Genomic DNA, 25,540 nt, shown 5'->3' on the forward strand with positions numbered 1-25,540 from the left:
TTCACTTATGTTTTACATAACTTACATCATATACAGTGATTACATGAATACACATCAAATACTCTTAGAAGTTTTAATTTACAATAACCATTTATATGTTTTATTTTAACATTAATTTCATATACTTTTAATTTAGATACTAAAAGCCCTCCAAAAGATACCATATTTCATTTGTGTTGTACAGTAGGGCAGGGTCTGCCTCATGTGCACCTTTTGTCACCTCAGACCCTAGCTCAGGGCCTTTACACCTTGGAGATACCTGGTCATGCTACTTGATTGTACAAATACTCCTCAACTTTGTCAAGAATGGTTGTGAAATTTTACCTGGGAAGACTGTATATGGTAAAACTAAAGAGTAATGTGATTTAAATAATATCTTGAATTTACAGTTGATCCTTGAGCAATACGGGTTTGAACTGCACAGGTCCACTTATATGTGGATTTGTTTTCAGTTAATACGTACTGCAGTCCTACACAGTCCATGGTGGGTTGAATCCTCTGGTGCAGAGGGCTGGCTGTAAAGTTGAATCTGGCTGGTGCAGATTTTCCATTGCACAGGGCAGGGGGTTGGGGCTGGGGTCGGCGTCCTTGACCCCCACGTTGTTCAAGGGTCAACTGTACTAGATTTAGTTAAAACAAAATGAACCAGTAAAGTGATGAATTTTCCGTTGTGCGTGATAAATTGACTATAAAGATCCAAAAGAAACTCTCAGAAGGTTTTCATTGAAATGGTTAATTTGTATAGTCTCAAGGAATTTTATGAAGTGTTAAAATTGCTTTAAATCCTGTATGATAACGATTTGAGCTTTATCTAAAAATATAAAACAAAACCTGTTTAGGTAACTTTTAGATATCAGTATCAGTATTAATAAGATGATTAAGGACATAGGCTATTTAAATATGTATAAATTTAATTCGGTGATTTACAGTATTTGAGGAAAACAGAACATTACTGCCACCTGGAGGACTTTTCCTTTCTAACCTTCTGTGTCATTCAGCAGGAGCATTTGACTGTGAATTTAAAACCTCACAACTCAAGAGTACAAACAAAACAAAGATGGCATGCGTTGTACTGTCTGTTCAGATAGGATTAATGTTTATCGTTGTTCAGTTTCATTTGAATATTGTTAGATTGTAGAATATTACTGCCCTGTGAATACTACTAGTGAAACACTTACAATTTTATTTATGTATCTTCAAATCTAAGATCTAGAAGGCAGGGATGTTGAATTCCTGCTCTTGTAGTTTGTATTCCTGACTTGCCCTTAGATGGGGTCCTGCTCAGTCCTTCAGGTCCCTGCAGACTAGAGTGTGCCTTTTGCTAATTGTCAGCTCGTCTAGATAGGTTGCGTTCGGATAATATAATTGAAAAGACTTTTTTTTATTATGATCGTATGCAGAAAAAGTGGGGAAGGGAGAGTGGAGGAGTGATTTTTTTGAATTAATGAGGGATTACTAAATGAATTCTTGACTACTATTTCTAACCTAAAATAAAAAAATAATAGACCTGATTTTTGGTTGTTGTGTACTTCATGTGCAAGCTTCAAAGGCTTAGGATTTTTTTAGTGACTGAGAAGAAATTAACTGGCATATTTCTCTTCTGTAAGATAACTTTGTTTTCAAGAGGCGAGCTATGCAAGTACACATAAGTGGCTAAGGATTGTAATACCCGGACCATTCATGAACTTATTTCTTCTTTTGCTTAATGATAATCATTTTACTGTGGCTTCTACTGAGGTAGAACAATATCAGCCAATTTTATCACCTACATGCCTGATGGGCTTCTAATATTTGAGGCAGAAATAAGGCTTTTGAAGATATTGAGACTCTTCCACACCTTTGTTTTAAAAGTTATGTCAGATGTAACTTGTTTTAAAGCTATGCAAATGCATAGTGTGCTTGATTTTTTGTTGCCTTTTTTAAAATATTACAGTCAAACATTAGAAATAAGAGCACAAGTTGCAGATGCCTTCTTATCCAAGTTCCAGCTGACTTCTGATGAAATGAGTCTTCTCCGAGGTACAAGAGAAGGACCTATCACTGAGGTATTTTGCTTTCTGTTAAAATCACTTAAAGCATAGCAGTTACAGATGTTATAGAGAAATCACTCTTTTTTAAGGCTTTATTTTACCACCTAAAATTCTTTTTGATTTAAAAATGTTTTTAAATTTGGCAATTAAGGTGCATATTTTAAATTACCTTATTTTTTCAAAGCAATACATATACTTTTTTTTGGTTATTTTTAGAAGTCAAAGAGTACAACATCGCTTACAAAGAAAACCTACATCACCTATCCCACTCCTTCCCATCTCTAAGTCCTTTGGCAACCATTTTCAATCTTGTTAATTGCTTCTTTTGTAAATTCTGTATTCTAGATCTATAGTTAAAAAGAATATGCTTTAATTTTAAAGGATTTTTTCAAGGCATTGGGAAGAGTAAAACAGATTCATAATGATGTCAAAGTTCTCTTGCGTACAAACCAACAAACAGCAGGGTGAGTACCCTTTTCAGTTCATGATTGTTACCTTTTATATTTCCAAAATTTAAAGATTTTCTAGGTTCTTCTTAAAGTATATGACATTATGACATTTTGTGAAATAGAAGTTTAATCTTTATGTATCTTTGGATAAGGAGGAAGTTATACCCTGATACGTTTAGAGTAAAACAGCAGTTGGGTATCTAAGTGATGGTGTTAAACTTGGTGACATTTAATTATAAAAATTTACTGAAAAATTATTCCACAAGATGATAAAAAGTTAATAGGCTATAACCAAATCACTCTGTAATTAAATAAAGTGATTAGGTTCTTAGATGTATTCAATAGCTATTGGCTAAAACTTTTTAATAAATTATAATAAACCTTTAATTTTTTTAGTTTAGAAATTATGGAACAGATGGCCTTGCTTCAAGAAACATCTTATGAAAGACTTTACCGGTGGGCTCAGAGTAAGTGATTTCTTTTATGCAGTCTAGATTCATGAATATTAGTGTTTGATTTTGTTATTTCACTTAGTCTTTACTTGATATCATTTTGATCTTAGTAATCAAAAACTATTTTTTAAAAAAAAAACTTTATATTTGAACATATTGTCTTTGTATTTGTCTCATAAACATCTACTATCATTCAAGCACTGTCTATGATTAAGGATGGAAATAAAAAAATAAAGTCAGTATTTCTGCCCCAGATTATCTTAAAGTTGATTAGACATTTTTTGTTATTTACATGACATGTTATTTACATGTAATAGTTACTACAACTATTATAAATGGTGAGTTTTTCTATTACTGCTGTAACAAATTTAACATAATCTTAATGGCTTAAAACAACACAAATTTATTATTTTATAGTTCTGTAGCCAGAAATCACCATGCTAAAATTAAAATGTGGGCAGGGCTGCATTCATTTCTGGAGGCTCTAAGGAGTAGTCTGTTTCCTTGCTCATTCAGTTTGTTGGCATAACTTAGTTCTTTGAGTCTGAGGACTGAGCTCTGAGTTGCCTTGCTGGCTGTCACTGAGGGTCTTTCCCAGCTTCTAGAGGCTGCCTGCATTCTTTGGCTTGTGGCCCCTTCCTCCATCTTCGAAGCCAGTAATGGGTAGATGGAGTCACTTTCTCACTTTGAATCTCTCCTGCCTCTTCTTCCATCTCATATCTCTTAACTCTTCTGCTAGCCTTTTTTACTTTTAAGACCTATATGATTACCTTGGACCCACTTGGGTAATCTGGGAAAATGTCCCTATTTTAAGGTCTGTCACCTTAATTCCATCTGCAAAGTCCCTTTTGCCATGTAAGATGGCATATTCACAGGTTTCAGGGATTAGGGATCTTTGGAGGACCATTATTTTGCCTATCACAAATGGTTTATTTGCTTTAGATTTGCTTTAAAATGTTTCAGTAGTCTGTTCATAGAATTGCCTGTTAAAAACAAAGTAGATAGTTAAGACTTCAAGAATGGAACATGTGCCCAGGATATTTTAATAGATGTTACCAGCTGACTGTTGGAAGGAGTTGGGATTAAATCCAGTTAACCAGTACACTTGTACTTAACTGTGAAAAACCTTATTATCTGTTTCAGATGATTTACTCTTTATCTCCAAAATTTGTTTCTTTTTTTTTTTAAATATTATTTATGTATGTACGTATGGCTGTGTTGGGTCTTCGTTGCTGCACATGGGCTTTCTCTAGTTGCGGCGAGCAGGAGCTACTCTTCGTTGCGGTGCGCGGGCTTCTCATTGCGGTGGCTTCTCTTGTTGTGGAGCACAGGCTCTAGGTGCGTGGGCTTCAGTAGTTGTGGTGCGCGGGCTTCAGTAGTTGTGGCTCGCGGGCTCTAGAGCGCAGGCTCAGTAGTTGTGGCGCATGGGCTCAGTTGCCCTGCAGCATGTGGGCTTTTCCCAGACCAGGGATCGAACCTGTGTCCCCTGAATTGGCAGGCAGATTCTTACCCACTGCGCCACCAGGGAAGCCCCAAAACTTGTTTCTTTTTCTACTTCTCTTGTTTGCACTGTTTACTCCTATTTGGAGTATGGTCTAGCTTTCCCTCTTTATATCCAAATCCTACCTCAGTCTTCAAAGTCAGGCTTAGGTTCTACATCTTCCTGGAACTCTCCACAACTACATTAAGTCATAGTGGCTTTTCCCATCTCTGAACACTAACTGCTGAATATATTTATTTGGTATTCAGTAATTTACTACTCTAACATAACTTTTCATATATGTATGTCTTAGCTCTCCAGTTAGATTTCTGTTTTTATAAAGGCAAGGACATTGCCTCATATTTCTTTGTGCTCCCATGACGTCTAACATGGAAGTTGCAAACTGACATTCTGACTCCTAAGGACTCTGGAGTCATTGTAAGATAGCTCCAGTCCCAGACACGTGTATGTTTTTCTCAGTCAGTGTATGCTAGAAAAATATACTGCTAGTGTGAGGTCCTCATATTCCAAAAGGTTGGGAACTTCTGAACATACTCTGAGTTTTTTGAGCAGAGTAGACATTTAATAAGTATTTTATAGATAGGATAGTAAAATAAAGGACATATTGGTGTAGAGATTTTTTAAACAGTTTGAAATTATAATCTTAATACTATATATTAGTTACCCATATAAACATTTTAGCAAACTGCTTGAAGATTGCTCCCAAGGTAAGGAACTGGTCATATATGTTTGGTACTCCCTTCCCTCCTTGACATTGCCATGTGTATAGCAGTTATTTAGTGCATGTTTGTTCACTGACTGGTTTTTTCAGAACCCTAGTTTTTTATAATAATAAAATATGTGTGGGTTTCCCTGGTGGCACAGTGGTTAAGAATCCACGTGCTAATGCAGGGGACATGGGTTCGAGCCCTGGTCCGGGAAGATCCCATATGCTGTGGAGCAACTAAGCCTGAGCGCCACAACTACTGAGCCTGTGCTCTAGAGCCTGTGAGCCACAACTGCCGAGCCCACGTGCTGCAACTGCTGAGGCCTGCGCACCTGGAGCCTGTGCTCCACAACAAGAGAGGCCACCGCAATGAGAAGCCTGCGCACCGCAACGAAGAGTAGCCCCCGCTTGCTTCAACTAGAGAAAGCCCATGCGCAGCAACAAAAACCCAACACAGCCAAAAAGAAAAAAAAAAAGAAAAAAAAATATATATGTATGTGGTATGCCAGATAGCAGATGTGGTCATTTGAAGTTATATAGGTATTTAAGCTTACATTTTTAGTTTGACAGCATGAACTAGTTTTTGATTGGCATGTTCTCTAGGCTTTTCCAAGCATTTTTTTAATGCAGTATTTAGACTCTGGCTGTACAACAGATGTAATAAAGACCTAATTTTAATTTAACAAGTGTTATAATGTTATAATGATTATATAACACAATAAGTGTTACAATGATTTTTCAGGTGAATGCAGAACATTGACACAAGAATCATGTGACATATCTCCAGTACTGACTCAGGCAATGGAAGCCCTGCAGGATAGACCTGTCTTATATAAGTGGGTGACTTTTTCCTAATTAAAAAAAAAACAACTTACTTTTTCTTCGATAATTTACATTGACTTTCAGTATTATCAAATTCATATACAGTAGTTTGAGCAATATAATAACTTACAGTGATGTTTTTATCTCATCTCGGTACCATTGGGGCATCAGCTTATTTGCATATTATTACGTGCTGTAGAATGCAACATGGAGATGAAAACCAAGGTGTCCCTGTATCTAGACTACCTCTTATTTGTGTAGAGGCTAAGGGCTTTTCCCCAATCTGTCATCTCGTTAACGACCTAGGAATTGTATGTAACTAAAACTCCTGTATCACCCCTGCCCCGGAGAGAAGGTCGAATAGACTGACAAATAATAATTACGCAGAGATGAAAAAAGAAAATTTAAAATTAGAATTCCATTAGTAGGACTCAAGAAAGAAAGAGTTCAGGTATTTGATCCTGTAAGTTATGTCAGCCAAGTGCTATGTGGTAATGCTTTGGATAAGAACTTTATGCATTATTAACTTATAAATTTTTTATTATTCTGTATTTTAATTTTCTTTTACTTTTCATATAAAATAGAAGTAAATACCTTTTCACTTTTAATGCCTGGAATAGTATGGAAATAGGAAGACCAAGTGGGGAGTTAAAATTCAGGAAACAGAAAGCCAGGGGACTCCTGCATAGGCATTAACCCTGCTCTGAGTCATGCCTTTCATATGCTTATATATTTTTAGAGGATTTCCTTCTTACTCTGTTTTCTGATTGGAGCATTACTTGTCCTGTAATAAGGTTCCAGAACACAAATGCTGGACAGCTACATAAAACAATAACAGCCCAGTGCTACTTACTGAGTACTCACTATGTGTTAAGCACAGTTCTAAGTGCGGCAGACTTAACAGCAATAAAACGTTGCCTTCAAATTGCTTTGTTTTATTGAACAAATAAACAAATCCACTTTAATGAATATATTAATTGCTTTTCTAAAAGTCAATCTCAAGTGCTTTGTGGCTCAAGTAGTCTGTGGTGGGGAAGGGGGTGAATATTAGAGGAAATTCCCCCCAGGAAGTAGGTATGAAATGACTTCTTAAGGTTGATAAGCATTTTCCAGGACGAAAAGGGAGGAGAGAACATCCCAGGTTGAGGGAACAGCAGGTGCAAAGGTGTGGGTTGAGGAGGGACATGTACCTTTAGGAAACTGCAAAAGCTTGCCCTGGCTGTTGGGTTAGTAGCAGGAGCTGGATCATAATAGCCCTGCATGTTGTGCAGGTGCCTGTGATAAGCTGATGTTCACTCTTGACCACCAGCTCAGCACATCTTATCGACTTTGAAATTTCTTTCCCAGCTTTTTCATTGTAAGGTATTGGTGTTTGATTATGAGAGTCTTTTGGTACTTAAAACATTTGGTGTTTGTTTAATAATGTGTAACATTGTCCACAGATTCATAATTGTTCACAAGGTTAATCTTTTTAAAAAAAATGCCTTTGTCTGTTTTGGGCATCTGAAAAGGTCAGCTGACTTTTACCATATAAACATATTTTTTCTAAATTTTGATTCTTGATCAACACTTGGAAAGGAGCAATATTGCATAATGGTTTAAAAGGTGGGCTCTGAGTTAGATTTTTTGATGAACCCATGCACCTTTATAAGCTTCAGTTTCTCCAGCTGTAAAATGAGGATAAAAATAGAGCCTGTCTTGCCGGGTTGTTGGGAAGATTAAATTAGAATGTTCCCATAAGGTGTTTAGCATAATGCTTTGCTCATCACAAAATATTAGCTATTATTTCTATTTTGAAAGGAGATAAACTGAAAAGTTTTCAACTAAAGAGAAGTGTATTTAAGGCCTGCACGACAGTAAGGCAAAATGCTTGAAAGACAAAGAATAGAACTAAAATAGGCAAAGACTTATCTCCCAAGGGCAGACGGGATGGGGGCAGTAGTGCAGTATGGAAGGTTGTAAGAAGCATTTGCGGGTTGAATGGGGAAGAGGGAGGACTTTAGTGACAGTTAAGTACCATAAGATGAATAAAAAAGAGAAAAAAAGAGAAAATGGGCCTTTCATCTTAAGTATCACCTATTTCCAAAAGTGGTGGTTTCTTTAAATTTAGGGAAAACTTAATAGTATATCATGTTAACCACCAGATGGCACTATATGAACTTGATTTAAGTGATGTGTAAAAGCTTCACTGTTCATTATTGTGTCTCACATGTGTAAGTATCACGTACAAGAAAATGTCAGTTATTGAAGTCTTTGGGGAAAGTTGCCATACTCAGTTTTTCTTAGGTATTATATAACTGGAATGCTAATGCATTATTGACTTTTAATAAATCAAGTACAGAAGTTTCTTCAGAAAGAAATTTATTACAAGTAGAAATGAACACATTGATGTTGTCTTCTTTCCATTGGTAAACCTTCAGCATATAAATTATTAAAGAACATAGTAATATGTGCAATGCTGATTTTTCTTCATTTTTTTATTTGTTGCATTTCTTAGAGAGGTTTTTACACTATTTTATCTTTTAATTCTTTTTTGGACAAATTTTTTCATCTTTTAATTTGCTTTTTGACCAGAATTTTTCTTTTTCTACTATGGCTAGATATAAAAAAATGGAGATTTAAATTTTTATTTTAACTAGAGGCATTTTAGAATATTTACATAATTTTAACAGTCACCTTTGTAAAGCTACATTTTCAGTTTTTGACCTTTGTTGGAAGAGAATCCGTTTTGGTCAAAGAAATTTTCTTCTGTCTCTCGGAAAAGATGTTTCATGTCTTCAGGTATCATTGAAGGTTCCTTTTAGTTCATGCTGTTCTTCAAATTATACCTATTGCAGGAAAATAAGCATTAATATTGTTTATTTATATTTTGTAGTAAACAGATTCTAGTGTGTGTCAGGCTTCTTAAATTGCCCCTCCCCCCATTTAAAATGCCAGTGGATTCACTGGTTTCTAATATAACTTGTGGTCACAGTGAATAGTCCTAGAAACAGAAGTTACATTGTTTCTGTTTATTACAGAGCCATTTGGGTCCAGAGGGTGAAGATTAGTTTTACATATTTAAGAAGTTAAAAGTTTGTGAATTTTGTGCTGTCATAAGGAGCCGTCTGATCACAAGTCATTTCATGGAATTGATGATCATTTAAAGCAGGGGCCCCCAACCCCCCGGGCTGCAGACCGGTATGGGTCCTCGGCCTGCTAGGAGCCACGGGGCCGCACAGCCGGGGGTGAGCGGTGAGCTAGCGAGGCTTCCTCTGCCGCTCCCCGTCGCTCGCGTTACAGCCTGAGCCATCCCCCTCCCTCCCCCGGCCCTTCTGTGGAAGAATTGTCTTCCACGAAACGGGTCCCTGGTGCCGAAAAGGTTGGGGACCGCTGATTTAAAGGAATGCATTCTTTACCCTGAACTTTATAATTTGACAGCATGAGGCAATAAATAGAAATAAGCATTTTGGTTCTAATTTATTTTAAAAAATAGAAAGTGAATGCAAGGCAATTGTGTACCTTAGCAACACTTAGCTTGATACTGCATTTTCATCTTGACGTACATCTGGTATGTCACTTCAGGGTATTTCAAAACCATTTCTGCCTCTGTTACTGATTCCAAATCCCAGCATTCTTTCTTAAGCATAAAAAGATGCACCTTTAGGTTGAATTATCATTATGATAAAGTTATTTCATAAATATTTTTTGTTGTTTAAAACAGTATTGCTTGAGAGAATTGTGTAAAAAAGCTTTAGATATCTCAGAAAGTGCATGAATAGTTTGATGTAACCATTAAGAAGAAAAGCAACTAACTGTTTGTTAATAACTTGTTTCTTCTAGGTATACCTTAGATGAATTTGGAACAGCCAGAAGAAGTACAGTTGTTCGTGGATTTATCGATGCTCTTACAAGAGGGGGCCCAGGAGGTACACCTAGACCCATTGAAATGCACTCCCATGACCCTTTGAGGTATAGTAGTCAGACAGTATTGGAGTAGTCGATGTTTGTCTGAAGGAAATCTTTACTAACATTTAGTTTTTTCACTAGATATGTAGGCGATATGTTGGCTTGGCTCCATCAGGCCACTGCTTCTGAAAAAGAACACCTTGAAGCTCTCTTAAAGCATGTAACTACACAAGGTGGGTCCGCTGATGGTTACCGCTCATGCCCAGATCTAGTAAATCACGCAGGACTTCTTTGTTTCTGTTCTTATTGCTGTTTTCTTCTCGGAGGTAAACTCTTCACACTGGGTGATTTAGTAAGCATCCTAATTAAACTTCCTGTCTCTCGTTTCCCCCTTTTTCTGCTAGTAGACTTTCTTTTCCATCACTTTCATTTTGTCACACAGCTGATCACATTTTTATACTGGACCCTTGGGACCTTTCCTTGTAAGCCTAGACACCTCTGCTTCACTTTTAAGGCATCTCTGGAGTGCCTGGCCTACATTATCTCAGCCTCCATCCTTTAAAGGCAAAAGGTGATGTTCTCTTCATTTTATTTATGAGTATACGGGCTCAGTCAGTGACTGGCTTAAGGTCATTAAGCTACGACTTCTTTCAAAAGAATGTATTTGTTAAAAGATGTAGGAAAATTTACATGAGAGGTAACATTAAGAAGTGGGAAGAAAATAATTGGAGTTAGAAATAAGTTATTCTGTGGGAATGGCATGAATTCTTCTAAACCTGAGTCTCTCCATCTGTAAAAAATGAAGGTGGTTACAAGCAGTACATGTCAAGTACCCAGTACAGACCTCGATAAATAGTCAATAATCAGTAAATGTCGGTTTTTCCATTAGATTGCAAGGCATGTTTTCCATCTTTATACCCGTAGTTTGTGTGCTTAGCACTGCTGCCTAGAGTAAGGAGTTTGTGGAACGAATGCTAATACATCTTCACATCACCTCCTTCAGTTAATAAATTTCACAGTCTGTTTTTCATACATTTACTCTTTTTCACGAAGAAATAATGTTCATTAATCAATAGTCAAATCAATTGATAAGGCTTTAGACTCATATTAATATAATTAGTAATGTCCTAAGGATATTAAACTTAATAAAATATCGTTAATTGTTATTTTAAATGTTTATTAATGCCATTAATCATATGTATTAGTGTTTGTTAATTTTCTAAACTTATGTGAAGCAAAGTGTAATATGGAAAAAAAATTTTAGTTATGTTATAATTAATTGTAGGTGTTGAAGAAAATATTCAAGAAGTTGTTGGACATATTACTGAGGGTGTGTGCAGGCCTCTAAAGGTAAAATAGTTTGTTTTTATATATGTTATATGGTAGCTGGTTAAATTAGTGACTTATTCTGATTTTAAAGAAACCAGCTTGAATTCAGGCTGTAATTTTGTCAAATTAACACATGTAGGGTAATAAAACACATTTTAAAATAATCATTGCCAATTTTCTATGCAAGAGGTTTTTGTATACTCATATACATGTATTTATAAAATATCATTTTAGCAGATCACATTCGTTAGTATTATGACGTACTCCAAAATCTAAATGTTTTCAAAAGCATTTGTTTATTGAACATCTCTTGTGTATGTCCTGTTCTACCAAATGCTGCAGAGATGTAAGAGAACCAGAAAGCACAATGTCTGTGTTTAGAATCCAGTTAGGAAACAAGAAGACACATATGTTATCAGCAGCTTAATAAGCATAGATGTAATATGATATGTAAGTAAGCACATTCAGTGTGGTTTAGATTGTATTTGTTAATTAGGGAATATAAAGTAAGGGAAAGATTAGTGAGGGATGGATTTTAATTAGAAAAGATTCCTAGTAGTTAAACTTGAGCGTATCAAGTTAATCTTGAACTAGATCTGAGATATTGCCCTGGCAGTATTATAATTGGCCAAATAGGTTGGTGCTAATTCAAGATTTATCTGCTTTCCTATTCTCTAACAGAAAGAAACTTGGTATAGTTGTTTAAAGACAAGATTTTTTTTTTTCATTTTTTTCCTTAATATTCATTCATAGAGCAGTACCTTTTCACTGATAATCTGTTTTTAGGAATGTAACAGCTGCTTTGCAATTTAGTGCTAAGCTAAATTCCATTATATGCTGGTGAAGAACCTCAAGATGACCTCATTGTATTGATTATTTCTGATAGCAATAGCCTTGAACCAAATTCTGTAGGTAATGGATCATTTTTTTGTAGAGCATATCTGTGCTAAAGTTTCTGTGTTTTACCATCCTCTATGATTTAATATTCAGAAATTCTTTATTTAGAAGGAATTTTGTGATTTCTGCAATAATAATATTTAGTCTTTTTAATGCTATTCATACCACATGTGATTAATGAAGAAAAGTTACACTTTTAAGAAATGTTTAGTTTTTTCTTACGTGTTTTTTAATAGGTTCGAATTGAACAAGTAATAGTTGCTGAACCTGGGGCAGTTTTATTATATAAAATTTCTAACCTCCTCAAATTTTATCACCATACAATCAGGTAAGTGGAAAGGTTAAATGCGCTTGTTAAATCCCATGTGACACCTCTTTCAGTTAGAACACAGTGTAATATTTTTTGTGTGTATATTCTATGCATGACTTAAGTGTAAATAGTAGAACCTCCACACCATATGAATCATTATATGCACATTATACATACTGTACTTTTGAGGTCCATCATTTCCTTTTCCCTTTCTTCAAGCATAAGTACACACACACACACATACACACATTTGCACACACAAACGTAGCAGTGTGAGTCTATAATATAAGTATTTTTTGAGTCCTCCTGTATTAGTAAAAGAGATCCATGGCACCTAAAGCAACTATATATTATACTCAGAATAGGGCATAATTAGTAAAATGTCCTATTCTGGATGTTTACATAAATTCTTCTTTAACATTTAGTTTTCCATTAGTGATAAAACAGAACGATAGCTTTATCTCCTTTAAGTAATAGCTGTCTTATCTTCTCTAAATAAAAGTGACTTTATAGATAAGACAAGTGATTCTTATCAGATAAAATATGATCTTCAACTCCAAAATTTGCATTCATTTTCACCTTGCAAATATCTTTTGGTGGTATACATACACTTGAGCCTTATTGTAGATGTCACTATAAGATCGTTATATGTGTAGTTGTGTTAAAAGTGTTCTTCCAAGCTATGTTTTTGATAGTTTTCATATTAGCCTATTAAAAAATGATTTAAAATTACTTTTTATCAAGCATGCCAGTATAAGGAACAGAAGAGTCACTTTCAATACATGAATAGGAGAATATAATAGGGAGTTGTTTTATATACATGCTTGTCTTACATTCTGCCAAAAATGAGAAACCCCATTGGATAAGTCTAAGAAATATCCTTGTAATATAAAATTGAGAATTATGGAATGTAGAATAATTATTTCAAAATGTTATCAGATTTTTCATAATTAGTCTTAATATATTGCTATTTAGGTAGCTGTATAAAAATTGAGGAGCTTTATAATTTACAGGTGTGTTATTGATACGGTATAACAGTTTTAATTTAAAAAACTCAGTATTTAAAACTTATTTTCTCAGTAGAGCTATTGATGGAATGGCTTCCTTAAAATTAAAATCAGATATTCTTGGAAAATCAAGACATGCATTTACTATAATAGAGGAAAAATAGAGACATGGGTTTGCATATTATAAGTGTTTGTTCTAACCCACTGCTTTTCTAAGAGATTGTGAAATATTTAAAACACTGTAGTTTGTTTTCATTTGTTCATCACCTAACTTAAAAGGAAAAAAACACCTCATTTTTATATGAAACTAGAGTAATTGTTTTTAATTCACAGGTTATATTCTATATAAAAACTTCTATTTAAATCTAGATCTTCTTAAAGAATTCTACTCAGTTAAAGAGCTGGGTTGTTTTGGCCTGTTTTGCAACCTGAAATATTCTTTGCTTTTAGTGGCATTGTTGGAAATAGTGCAACTACATTGTTGACTACCATTGAAGAAATGCATTTGCTGAGCAAAAAAATATTCTTCAGTAGCTTGAGTCTTCATGCCAGCAAATTAATGGACAAGGTATGTTTGAAAAATGCAATTCTTAAACTACGTGAATGTGAGTTTTTCACATTTAAAAATGTTGTTCTACTGTTTTCATATTGGTGACAGTTTTTTCCCATTCCATTCAGCGTTCTTTTGAGTTCTTCCTGTGAACAACAAAATTCATTTTGAGGCGGCTTACAGGATGTAGGCTTATAATCTGTTCCTGGAACAGTGTAATTTTGAGTCATAATTGGTGGTAGACTCTCAAGCCCTAGTTTCACTACCATTTTTCAATAACCAAAAATTTGTAATTAAAGCAGACTTACTATATTTGATAGGTCAGGGCTAAAATGACATACAGATTGGAAAGCTTGAACTTTTACTAAATGTTTTTTCTAAACAGTGTACTTAAGTTTTACACTCATGGTCCAGCTTTGTCCTTATGAAATTTATGTTCCTTTGAGTTATATACTGTAATTAATTATGGAAACAAACAAGATAACAAAAAACTCCCACAAAAAAAAACAAGGGAACAAAAAACTCCCACAAAAACAAACAACAGAAACCTGAAAGAGTTCTGTGAGAGCTAATATTTTAAATTGAGCATTGTGTTGTGCAGCAGTAAATTGGAAAGACCTTAAGGAATGGGTTTATAATGATCAAATCCTTCTTTGTTTTTATTTCATTATTAAAGACTTAAGTTTTTCAAGGATGCATCACAGTCACCATTCTGGCTTTTTTTTTTTTTTTTTTTTTTAATTGTACTGGTGTATCTAACAGCCTGGTTATATTAGACACAGGTTTGTAGAATAGTGTGGAACAGTCAGTAGCAATCCAATCCAAAGTACCTGGTCTATTTTTATATTCCTAAGCTCAGAGAAACCTAATAAGAGTCTGCTTTCTGACCCCCGTGCAAGACTCATATTTTTTTGGAAAAGCAGCATGAATTTGTGGAGCTGGAGTATTTTCCTTATATGTTTTCTTGTATCACAGGAAGTTTACTAACAGTCAATCAGTTCCCATTATAAATACGTTTACATGAGTTCTTATTTAGACAAAATTTTTCTAAAATCATTCATACATGATATAGGCTTTGAATGTGAACAAACATGTGCTTGCTAATGAGTACAAAGCAAACAATCAAGGTCTGTTGGTCTCAGGTTACTTTTCCTTTCATGGAAAATAGTCTAATAAATTGGCGATTACTATAGAATACATGTTTTATGAAAGACGTGCCCAAGGTGCTATGCTAGCACAATAAGAAGAGTATGTATAATAATATACATATACAGAGAGGGAGCTTTCCAGAGAGGGAGTTAACAAGAATTGAACTTGAAGGACATGGGGGATTAGATAGGTAAAAAAGGAGTGGGTAGAGGTCATCCTAAGTAGAGGAAACAAATAGAATATGCAAGCTAAGAGTTATCAGTACACAAATTTTCATTTATTAAAAATCAGTTGGAAACTGGTGTGGCATGTAGATAGGAGAGAGCCAGGTTGCAGACAGGATAGTTAAGGGATTGTCGAAGTAGTTTTTATGAAAATACATACTCTGAGGAAGAGCCATAAGGGGACAGATTCTTGAGGGCCAAAGATAAACCTTCAAAAGTTGGTGACTGCTTGAATGTGGTTAAATGAGAGGGAAGAGTTCTAAAATAATTCCTAAGTTACCAATCTGGGAATATTGATACTAATCACAAGTATCTGGAATAGAGAGAAAGTGTAAAACTGGGGGGATAAAGATGATGATATTGTCTAAGTTAGACAAGATACATGTGGGATATCCTTCTGCAATTAGTCTGATCTAATAGGGAGCTGTACATTTGGATTTATGGAGTTTTGCATGTAAAAGATAGTTGAATCCATGTGCTTGTCTGAGGTCACTAGGAATCATGTTTAATAAGAGTAGAGCTTCCAGGACACACAGTCTTGAGAAACAGTGACATTTAAGAGAAGAAAATAAGCCCTACCATGGTAGAATGCTGAGGAAGGGTGATTGGAGAGGCAGGAGAGAAATGAGAAGAGGGTTTTATCAGTAAAGCCAAGAGAATAGACTTTCAAGAAAGAGGGCATAGTTGATGACAGATACTGTATGAAGAGTTCTGGTAAAACGAGGGTGGCAGGTTTGTTATCTTTGTCAGTGTATGGATGATCCATGGCTTACTGAGGACAGTTCTCAGGAAGAGACAAGAGCCAAATTGCAGTATGGGAAACACACATGAGCACGTTACCCAAAGCTTTACCAACTGGAAAACATCTGGGGTAAAAACTGGAAGTAAAATGTATTAGGCATTCTTATTATGAAATTTGAAAGAGAATAATAAAGCAAAATGGTAAAAGGAAAGATGGAAGTACATTTCTATGATAAATTAGGAAACAGGAAAACAAAATTGATTATTTGTTGAAAAGGTCAACAAAATTGACAACCTTCTAGCAATTCTTTAACCAAGGAAAAAATAAAATTTAAAATTATAATATCAGAATTAGAGGTAATAACCAGAGATGAGGATTAAACTTACTAGAGAATACCATATTAAAGTATATAAATTTTATTCTAAAATATGTAAAAAGGATGATTTTAAGAAAATAAAATTGACAAAAAATGATTCAAAATGAGGTAGGAAACTTGAACACACCTAGGGAGGAAAGAAAAATTATTAATGAACATGCTGCTAGACTTAATTCAGGTTATATAGATAGCTTTATTTACACCTACAAAGAACAGAATTCTCCAGAACACAGAAAAATATGGACAGCTTCCCAGTTCCTTTTAGGTGGTGTAATGCTGACATAAAAACCCTTTAAAGACAGTACAAAAGTGAAAACCTCAAATCAGTCACCTTTTAAGTTTTTAAAAAGGTAAATAATTGTAAAAATAAATCCAGCATTATATTAAAACCAAGTATTGGTTATTCCCAGGAATATAAGAATACTTCAGTGTTAAGAAATATATTAAATGTTTCAGTGTTAAATTATATTCTCATGATATTTAATTAAATTGTTGAGGGGAAAATATTAGTAAATAAAAAAGTAAAAATACTTCCTTAACCATATAAAGATTAATAAAACTAACAGCCAACCTCATGATTAACATAGAAGCACTAGTAGTATATTCTATTTAAGTCAAGAAAGAACAAGAAAAGAATATTTGCCAATAACACGTTTAAATAATAGAAAGTCCAGATAAAGAAATGACAGATATAAATATTTTAAAGGAGGAAATATTAGATTATTTGTGGATGCTCTGACTGTACTTCAAAAACCAAGAGAATTAATTGAAAAGTTGTAGAACTAGTAAATGGATTTAGAAAGGTAATTGGTGACAAGATCAATATACAAAGATCAGTAATTTTCAGAGAAGGTGGCAAAGTAGGAAGCACCAGGAATCTGTCACCCCACCTAGATGACAGTTGCACTAGCAGTATTTGTCTAATGTAACTATTTTGGAACTCTGGAGTCTATTGAAGAATTGCAATTTCTAGGGGAAGGCTCAATAGTAATAAATTGCAGTCAATTTTGGTCAACTTCAACTCTTAGCATAGTTGCAGCTACCCATCTTCCACCCCCAGTGCTGTGGCAGGCAGCTGTACACTTGTTCCTTGAGCACCTTGCGCACATCTTGTAGAGCCAGGGTGAACCAAAAGGAGGACGCTGTCCTCTACACTTCTGGGATCTGTGCTCTCATCCCAGAGTTGTGAAGAGGAAGGTGGCCATTGGTTTTGCACCTCCCCGTTGTGTCAGACACCTCCTCCTCTGGCTAAAGTGACTTCCTGGGGATTTCAAAGGCTAGTGCATTTTTCCACCCCCTTCATTTTTTTCTTTTTCCCATTTTGGGAGTCAGACATTAAAGTCTAGGACATTCAAAAGCAACTGTATGTATGAGGAAAATTAGAAAGTGACCACATGTTCAGGGAAAGGAGCAGGCTCAGAAAGACCTGAGAAGAACTTCAGTTTATACCTCAACCTGATCCTTGGCTCAGAGAGAGCCTACAACAATTTTTTTTACAAACCCCAAAGTAGTAACAGAAAATGGCATCCCTGGAGGAGGGGGAGAATCTGATTTCCAGGGTTAAATTATTACATTCAAATGTTGTTTTCAACAAAAAAAAATCACAAGGCACACAAAGGAACAGGAAAATATGGCCCATTCAAAGGAAAAAAAAATCAACAGGAACCATTCCTGAAAAAGACCTGATGGCATATCTACTAGATAGAGACTTTAAAACAGTCACATTAAAGATGAGTCAAGAGAACAGCGTATGAACAAAATGGAAATACCTATTAGAGTTAGAAAAATCTCAAGGGAAACCAAAAAGAAATTCTGGAGTTGAAAAGTATAATAACTAGCAAACCAAATGAGGAAGCCTTTAAAAAAGACTCTACAGCATGATCAACTGGGATCTATCCCTGGAATGCAAGGATAGTTCAGCCTATGAAAGTCAGTATAATTACCACAGTAACAGAACAAAGGGGGGGAAAAAATCACATGATCATCTCAATTGATGCAGAAAAAGCATTTGACAAAATTCAACACTGTTTTATCATAAAAATACTCAACAAACTAGGAATAGAGGGAAACTACTGCAACATAATAAATGCCATACATGAAAAACCCACAGCTAACATTATACTCAATAGAGTAAGACTTGAAGCTTTTCGTTTAAGATGAGGAACAAGTGAAGGATGCCCACTTTTGCCACTTCTGTTCAATATAGTGCAAGCATTACCTCATTTTATCGTGCTTCTCTTTATTGCACTTTGCAGATAATTGCGTTTTTTTTAACAAAGTGAAGTTTTGTGGCAACTCTGTTTAACAAGTCTGTTGGTGCCATTTTCCAACAGCATTTGCTCATTTCATGTCTTTGTGTCACATTTTGGTTAATTCTCACAGTATTTCCAACTTCTCATTATTATTTGTTACGGTGTTCTGTGTGATCAGTGATCTTTAATGTTATTATTGTAATTGTTTTTTTGCTTTCTAGTTTTAAATTAAGTTATATACATTGTTTTTTAGACATAATGCCATTGCACTCTTAAAAGACTAAAGTATAGTTTAAACATTTTATGTGCACTGGGAAACCAAAAAATTTGGTCTCCAACATCAGCAAAGCCCTCCATGATGTCCAGCAATCCTGCATGTCCTCAGGCAGCCCCACATATTTAACTTCCTTTCACTTATTTTCTCAAATCTACCGTACTGTCTCCTACCAGAAGTGCCAAATTTTGCAAAGTTGGATAATAGCCATTTTAAAATATCTTTGCCAATATGAGCAAAAAGTACTATCTTTTTTTTTTTTAATTTAGATTTCAGTTTTTCTAGTGAGAATGAACATTTTAAAATATGTTTTTTGGCTGTTTGTGAATTGTTTTCTCATGTCCTTTGCCATTTTCCTACTAGGCTGTATCTTGTTATTTTCTGATATTTTTTATACATTAAGAGTATTATCTGTCATATGTATTATAAATCTTTTCTCCATGTCATCATGTACCATTTAATTTTGCTTGTAGTAGTTTCTGATGCGTCACTTTTAATGTTTACATAGTAAAATCTAACATTTTTTTTTTCCTTATTGTTTCTTCTTTGGGAACATGCCATACAACATACTTCAAAAACTTTCCCACAACAAGAAAATACATGTAGAATTTATTATATGCTAAAGTTAACATCTATCAGTAGGAAAGTGTTCGATTATTTAATAAATTCATTTAAATGTATGTTCTTAGGTCTTCCTGTAGTTTCACTTTTATATCAAATTTTTAATCTACCTGAAGTTTATTTTTGTCCATGCTGGGAAGGAAGGATCATATTAATTTTTCCCAAATGGTTATCCATTTATTTTATTTTATTTTCACTCAGAAAACCCCACTAAGTTCTTAAATACTTTATTTCTCTTATGAAGTTAAAATGAAAGTTGCAGGAAAATAAAATGGCTAATAAAAGGCAAGTTTTAAGCATGGTATCTTCCAGTTAAAACCCAGAATAGGATAGGATAAAAACAGGGAAAGAAAGAATTGTAATTTGAATATATTAAGTACCAATTAATAACTGCAGCCTATGTGAGTTTATAGCAGTGACGGGTTTTCGCTATTATTGTTATTTATTGTTGTCATTATCATCAATAATTGTACCCTGAAATGTTTTTCTTAGATATGAATTGGGTCATATTTAGGGATATTTTAACATTAAATTGAGATTGGAATATGATACTGTTTACAGCTTATGTGTTGCTTATGTATACAACCATTTCAGGTTTCTTTCAGGAATTATCTTTTCCTTCACCAAATTTTAATGTTCCATATTTTATGTTAATTAATCTTCATCTTATTCTGCCTCTTGTAAACCATTCATCTCTTCTAAGAAGAGTCTAGGCTTATGAGGAAAACAACACTTACTGCAGAATGGTCTTCATTAGCAAAGCACCCAAGTGGAAATTTTTGTTAATAGAATTTTAAGTGGATAGTAAAATTGTTACGAACAGCTTTTAAAATAAATATAGCCAGAGATGAACTCTTTTCATGATTCCTTCTCTGCTTTTAAAAAGACATATTTGGGAACTAATTCTTTAGTATGAAAAAAGAAAATGCAAGGACATTATTTTATTGAAAGATGTACCTTTTCCCTAACAAAGCATTTGAAGCACTTGAGTATTCAAGTGTGTGTACTCCCTTCCTTATCAGGCTCTCCTGAAACATTCACAACTGTGAATCTAGCAAAGTCTAAAGGGAATATGTCTCTCTACTACAAAAGATACAGTGTCATATCCCTTTTAGCTAGAGAGACATTTTCTAAAATTCTTTTCACTATAGTAATAGTACAATTCTAATTTAAAAGGTATGGTATGTCATAAAAGAAACCCATATCAAATTAATAGTAGGCAGGATTGATTTGACCAGCTCTGTGAAAAAAAACCCTAAGTGGTCCTTTAAATTTTGATTTAAATTCTAGGATATCATTACTGTTTAGAATCTCTTTTTACTGTTCAAATTATAGTACTTGGACCAGCAGCTTGGATATCACCTAGGAGTTTATTAGTTTATCGGAGATTAAAAATCTCAGGCCCCACCCCAGACCTACTGAGTCAGAATGTGCATTTTAACCAGATTCCCTGGTCATTCATATGCATGTTAAAGTTTGAAAAGTGCTTGTTTTAGATGAGTATTTTGAGTTTTACATTATTCCTAGCAGATTATTCTGCTAGGAAAAACAAACAAGAACAGTGTTTTCAGCTAAAATGCTTTTTAAATTTTAAATTATGTGAAATAAAAAGTTGTAGTTATTTGAAGTTATATCAAACAAATGTTAGTTTTCACTCTTAAATTTATCTTGAATAATATTATTGACTTAAGAAATTTAATTCCATAAGTAAGGTAAGGGGAAACTTTTGGAGGTAATGGATATGGTTTATGGAATGTGGTGATGGTTTCATGGTTATGTTACCAAGTAGGGGCTCATGTGCCCGCAGTTCCAGAAAGCCAAACTCTGACAGTGGGTGTTTGCAGCAAAGTAAGGGTTTATTTGCAGGGTACCAAGCAAGGATAATGGGCAGCTCATGCTCAAAAGATTGGAATTCCTTGATGGCTTTCAGGCAAGGGTTTTTAAAGACAGTGTTAGGGGAGAGGGTCCTAGGATGCGTGATCAGTTTTTAGACCTTCTGGTTGGTTGGTGGTAAGGTAACAGGGTGATGTTTTGGGAATCTTAACCTTCTGGTTTCAACCCGTCTGGGGTCTAGTGCTTGTGGTCAGCAGGTAGTCACCATCCTCCACCTGGATGGGGGTCTTAGTTTCTCCAGGACAACTCAAAGTATGCATCAGATTGTTATTTATATCCCTTCAGGAGGAACTAGAAGTCTTGTGACTCTGTTGTCCTGATCATTAACTGCTTGGGTCGGCTCTTTGGAACTCACAGAAGGCCTAGGAGGCTAAAGCCTTTTGTTCTACAGACAAGAAATGGGGGACACAGAAGGGCTTTTGTACCTGGGAAGGCCTCACAAGGTCCTGCTTGGTTTCAGTCTCCCCTTTTCTTTGATACTTCTCAGTCCTGAGGGGAACAGGGGTGGGACAAGAAAGAGAATAAAACTTTGGATAAAGAGGTTGTTCATAAACTCTGTAAGGGAACTTGGTTTTAGGGGGACTTGGTTTCAGGTATATACTTATCTCTAAATTCATCAAGTTGTATACATTAAATATTTACAGCTTTTTGTATGTCAATCATATCTCAAAAAAGTGGTTTTGAAAAAAAACACTTTAGTTCCATTTACTGTTAATTACTGGAACATATATGTATTTAGAGTGAAAGGAGTTTATATATAAAATGAAGCAGTTAATTTAAAAATATGAGGGTTTTTGGGCTTCCCTGGTGGCGCAGTGGTTGGGAATCCACCTGCCAGTGCAAGGGACATGGGTTCGAGCCCTGGTCTGGGAAGATCCCACGTGCCGCGGAGCAACTAAGCCTGTGTGCCACAACTACTGAAGCCCGCATGCCTAGAGCCCGTGCTCTGCAACAAGAGAAGCCACTACAATGAGAAGCCTGCGTACCGCAACGAAGAGTAGCCCCCGCTCGCCGCAACTAGAGAAAGCCAGGGTGCAGCAGCGAAGACTCAGCGCAGCCAAAAATAAAAAATAAATAAATTAATTAATTAAAAAAATTAAAGTATGTATTAAAAAAATACGAGGGTGTTTGGTGTTGATTTTATTTTTTGAAAGCGCATGGGCAAGTGGTCTTCTAAGAAGCTACAGTACAGAAAATTGGAGGACCTTAAATGGAAGATATTTCAAAGAATAAAACTAAAGTTGGCAGTGGAATGAAGCTGTAAAAACAGCTTTTGGAACTTTTATGGTGCAACCTTTTCATTTTCCTCTAATAGAGCACGTACCTACAAAGGGATGAAAAACGTCGTAGTAAACAGTCACAAGAAGAATGAGAACTTTGTTCAGTGTTATAGCTCTATGCATTAAAAAAAAAAGAGGTTCTAATATATAGAATGTGAAGTTTTCAGTAGACCAAATGCTTTTAAATGTGAAATTTTTCTTTATACTTCAACTTTAATAGTTGGGAAATGTACATAAAAGTTATGAATGTATCTTGCATAAAGTTCTTTTGTGCCTTATAATTATTAATATTAATCACTTGAATTTTGGATATTTTTATAAAACCTTGTTGATTATCAATATTTACATAATATAAACAGAAAAAGATTAAATGAACTTTCAGGGTAAATGGAGATAAAACTTACAGTATACAATCTTAAACTTACAGTATAATATCTTAAGTTCATTGAATTTTTGTATTTGTATATATGTTCATTAATCATCACCCAGATTGACATATAAAACATTTCCAGCACCTCAGAAAGCTTCTTCATGCTCCTTCCCAGTCAAAACCCCCCAAAGTCAATGACCATCTGACTTCTGTTTCCTGTTTTTGTGTGCTATTGAAATTCACATAAGTAAATTCATACAGGTGAACTCTTTTGGGTCTGACTTCTTGCATTTAGTATTATATCTGTAAGATTCATCCATGTTGTGTTGAGCAGTAGTTCATTTTTTTTTAATCATGGTGTAATAGTTCTAGTATATAAGTTTACTACAGTTTATTGATAGATGTTTGTATTGTTTCTATTTCTTAGATATTGTAAATAAAGCGCCTATGAATGTTCTTTTACATGTCTTTTGGTGGACATAAGTTTTCATTTCTCTTGTGTGTATACACAGTAATGGAATATCTGGGTTGATAGCTTTCATAGCTTCTGCCAAGCATTTTTGCAAAGTGGTTGTACCAGTTTACTCCACCAGAAGTGTGTGGGAATTTGAGTTGCTCCACATCCTCTCCAGTACTTGATATTGTTGGTCTTTAATTTTAGCCATTGTGGAAGTTGTGTGGTGGTATTTCATTTGTGATTTGTACTTTTCTGAAGGCCAATGATGTTGAACAGTTTTTGTGTGTTTATTGACTTCGGAATACATTCTTGTGTTAATCATCATCAGTTTAACAACGTTCTAGAATCTTTTTTAAATTGGATGAATGGGTAGAAAATAGTTTTATAAAGATGACTTCATATTTTGGAGTTTTTCTGAGTTCAGATTTATTTGAATGTAATAGAAAAAAGGAACCAAAACTGAAGGAGGTATCAAACTTGACATAACTATTTCTTCACCACAAGAGATACTTTTCCCTTCTGTTTTGTCAGTTTTGGCTTCATGTATTTTTTGGCTCTGTTGTTAGATGCATGTATGTTTATAGTTGTTATATTTTCTTTATAATAAGCATTATAAAATGCCCTCCTTTCTAGCAGCAGTGTTTGTCTTAAAGTCTTTTTTGTCTGAAATTAGTATAGCTACTCTAGCACTCTTTTGGTTATTGTTTGCAAGATACATCTTTTTCTGTCCTTTTACTTTCAGTCTGTTTTTGTCTTTAAAGTGTGTTTCTTGAATACAACATATAGTTGGGTCATGTATTTCTTTTTTCTTTTATCCATCTGCCAGCCTCTGCTTTTTTGGTTAGCATGTTTACATTTAATTTAATTGCTGATAAAGTAGCATTTATGTCTGCCATTTTGCACCATGTTTTTGTATGTTCTAAGTGTTTTTATTTCTCTGTCCCTCCATTACTGCCTTCTTTTGTGTTAAGTAAATATTTTCTAGTACACTGCTTTAATTCCCTTATTGTTTACATAAATATATATGTATGTGTATGTGTGTAGTTAGTTATTTTTTTAGTGGTGCCCTGGGAATAATAATTACCATCTTTAATTTTTTAATAATCTAGCTGGTTTGGATCAATACCAACTTATTTTCAATAGTGTACTAAAGCTTTGCTCCTGTATAGCCCCATTTTCCCCTTCCTTTATGATACTGTTGTTACAAATTACATCTTTCTGCATTGTGTGCTTATCAACGTAGATTTAAAATGATTGCTTCATTCAGTTGTCTTTTAAATCCGGGAAAAAGGGGTTGCAAGCAGAAAGTACATTAAACTGCCTTTTATATTTACTGATGTCAGAAACTTGACTGCTGTTCTTTATTCTTACAAATTTGAGTTACTGTCTAGTGTCCCTTCATTTTAGCTTGAAGGATTCCCTTTAACATTTCTTTTTTTTTTTTTTTTAGTTTTTTTATTTTTGGCTGCGTTGGGTCTTCGTTGCTGTGTGCGGGCTTTCTCTAGTTGTGGCGAGCGGGGGCTACTCTTGTGGTGCGCGGGCTTCTCATTGCGGTGGCTTCTCTTGTTGTGGAGCACAGGCTCTAGGCGTGTGGGCTTCAGTAGTTGTGGCACACGGGCTCAGCAATTGTGGCTCGCGGGCTCCAGAGCGCAGGCTCAGTAGTTGTGATGCACGGGCTTAGTTGCTCTGTGGCATGTGGGATCTTCCCGGACCAGGGCTCGAACCCTTGTCCCCTGCATTGGCAGGTGGGTTCTTAACCACTGTGCCACCAGGGAAGCCCCCTTTTAATATTTCTTGTAGCACAGTTTTGCCGGTAAAGAATTTTTGGTTTTGTTTATTGGGAATGTCTTAATTTCTTCTTCATTCTTGCAGAGTAGTTTTGGGAATGTCTTAATTTCTTCTTCAGTCTTACAGAGTAGTTTTGTTGAATATAGAATTCTTGGTTGACAGTATATTTCTTT

The 25,540-nt window shown here is 34.9% G+C and overlaps 1 protein-coding gene across 9 annotated transcripts in view; it reads left to right on the forward strand.

The window, feature by feature from the left end:
• The window catches only part of COG6 (component of oligomeric golgi complex 6), a 179,639-nt gene that overhangs the window by 11,739 nt on the left and 142,360 nt on the right, over positions 1-25,540 (forward strand). For all 9 annotated transcript variants that reach the window (XR_009498678.1, XR_009498680.1, XR_009498676.1 and 6 more), the window contains 9 exons: positions 1,934-2,045; positions 2,412-2,494; positions 2,876-2,946; positions 5,881-5,974; positions 9,783-9,911; positions 9,990-10,081; positions 11,134-11,198; positions 12,311-12,402; positions 13,842-13,959. Coding sequence is in view for 4 of the 9 variants with exons in the window: in XM_059902778.1 (XP_059758761.1) it covers positions 1,934-2,045; positions 2,412-2,494; positions 2,876-2,946; positions 5,881-5,974; positions 9,783-9,911; positions 9,990-10,081; positions 11,134-11,198; positions 12,311-12,402; positions 13,842-13,959 (856 nt within the window). In the remaining 5 variants the exon portion in view is untranslated. The remainder of the gene's footprint in view (positions 1-1,933; positions 2,046-2,411; positions 2,495-2,875; positions 2,947-5,880; positions 5,975-9,782; positions 9,912-9,989; positions 10,082-11,133; positions 11,199-12,310; positions 12,403-13,841; positions 13,960-25,540) is intronic.

This window comes from Balaenoptera ricei, chromosome 18 (genome assembly GCF_028023285.1).
Source record: "Balaenoptera ricei isolate mBalRic1 chromosome 18, mBalRic1.hap2, whole genome shotgun sequence".
Taxonomy (NCBI): domain Eukaryota; kingdom Metazoa; phylum Chordata; class Mammalia; order Artiodactyla; family Balaenopteridae; genus Balaenoptera; species Balaenoptera ricei.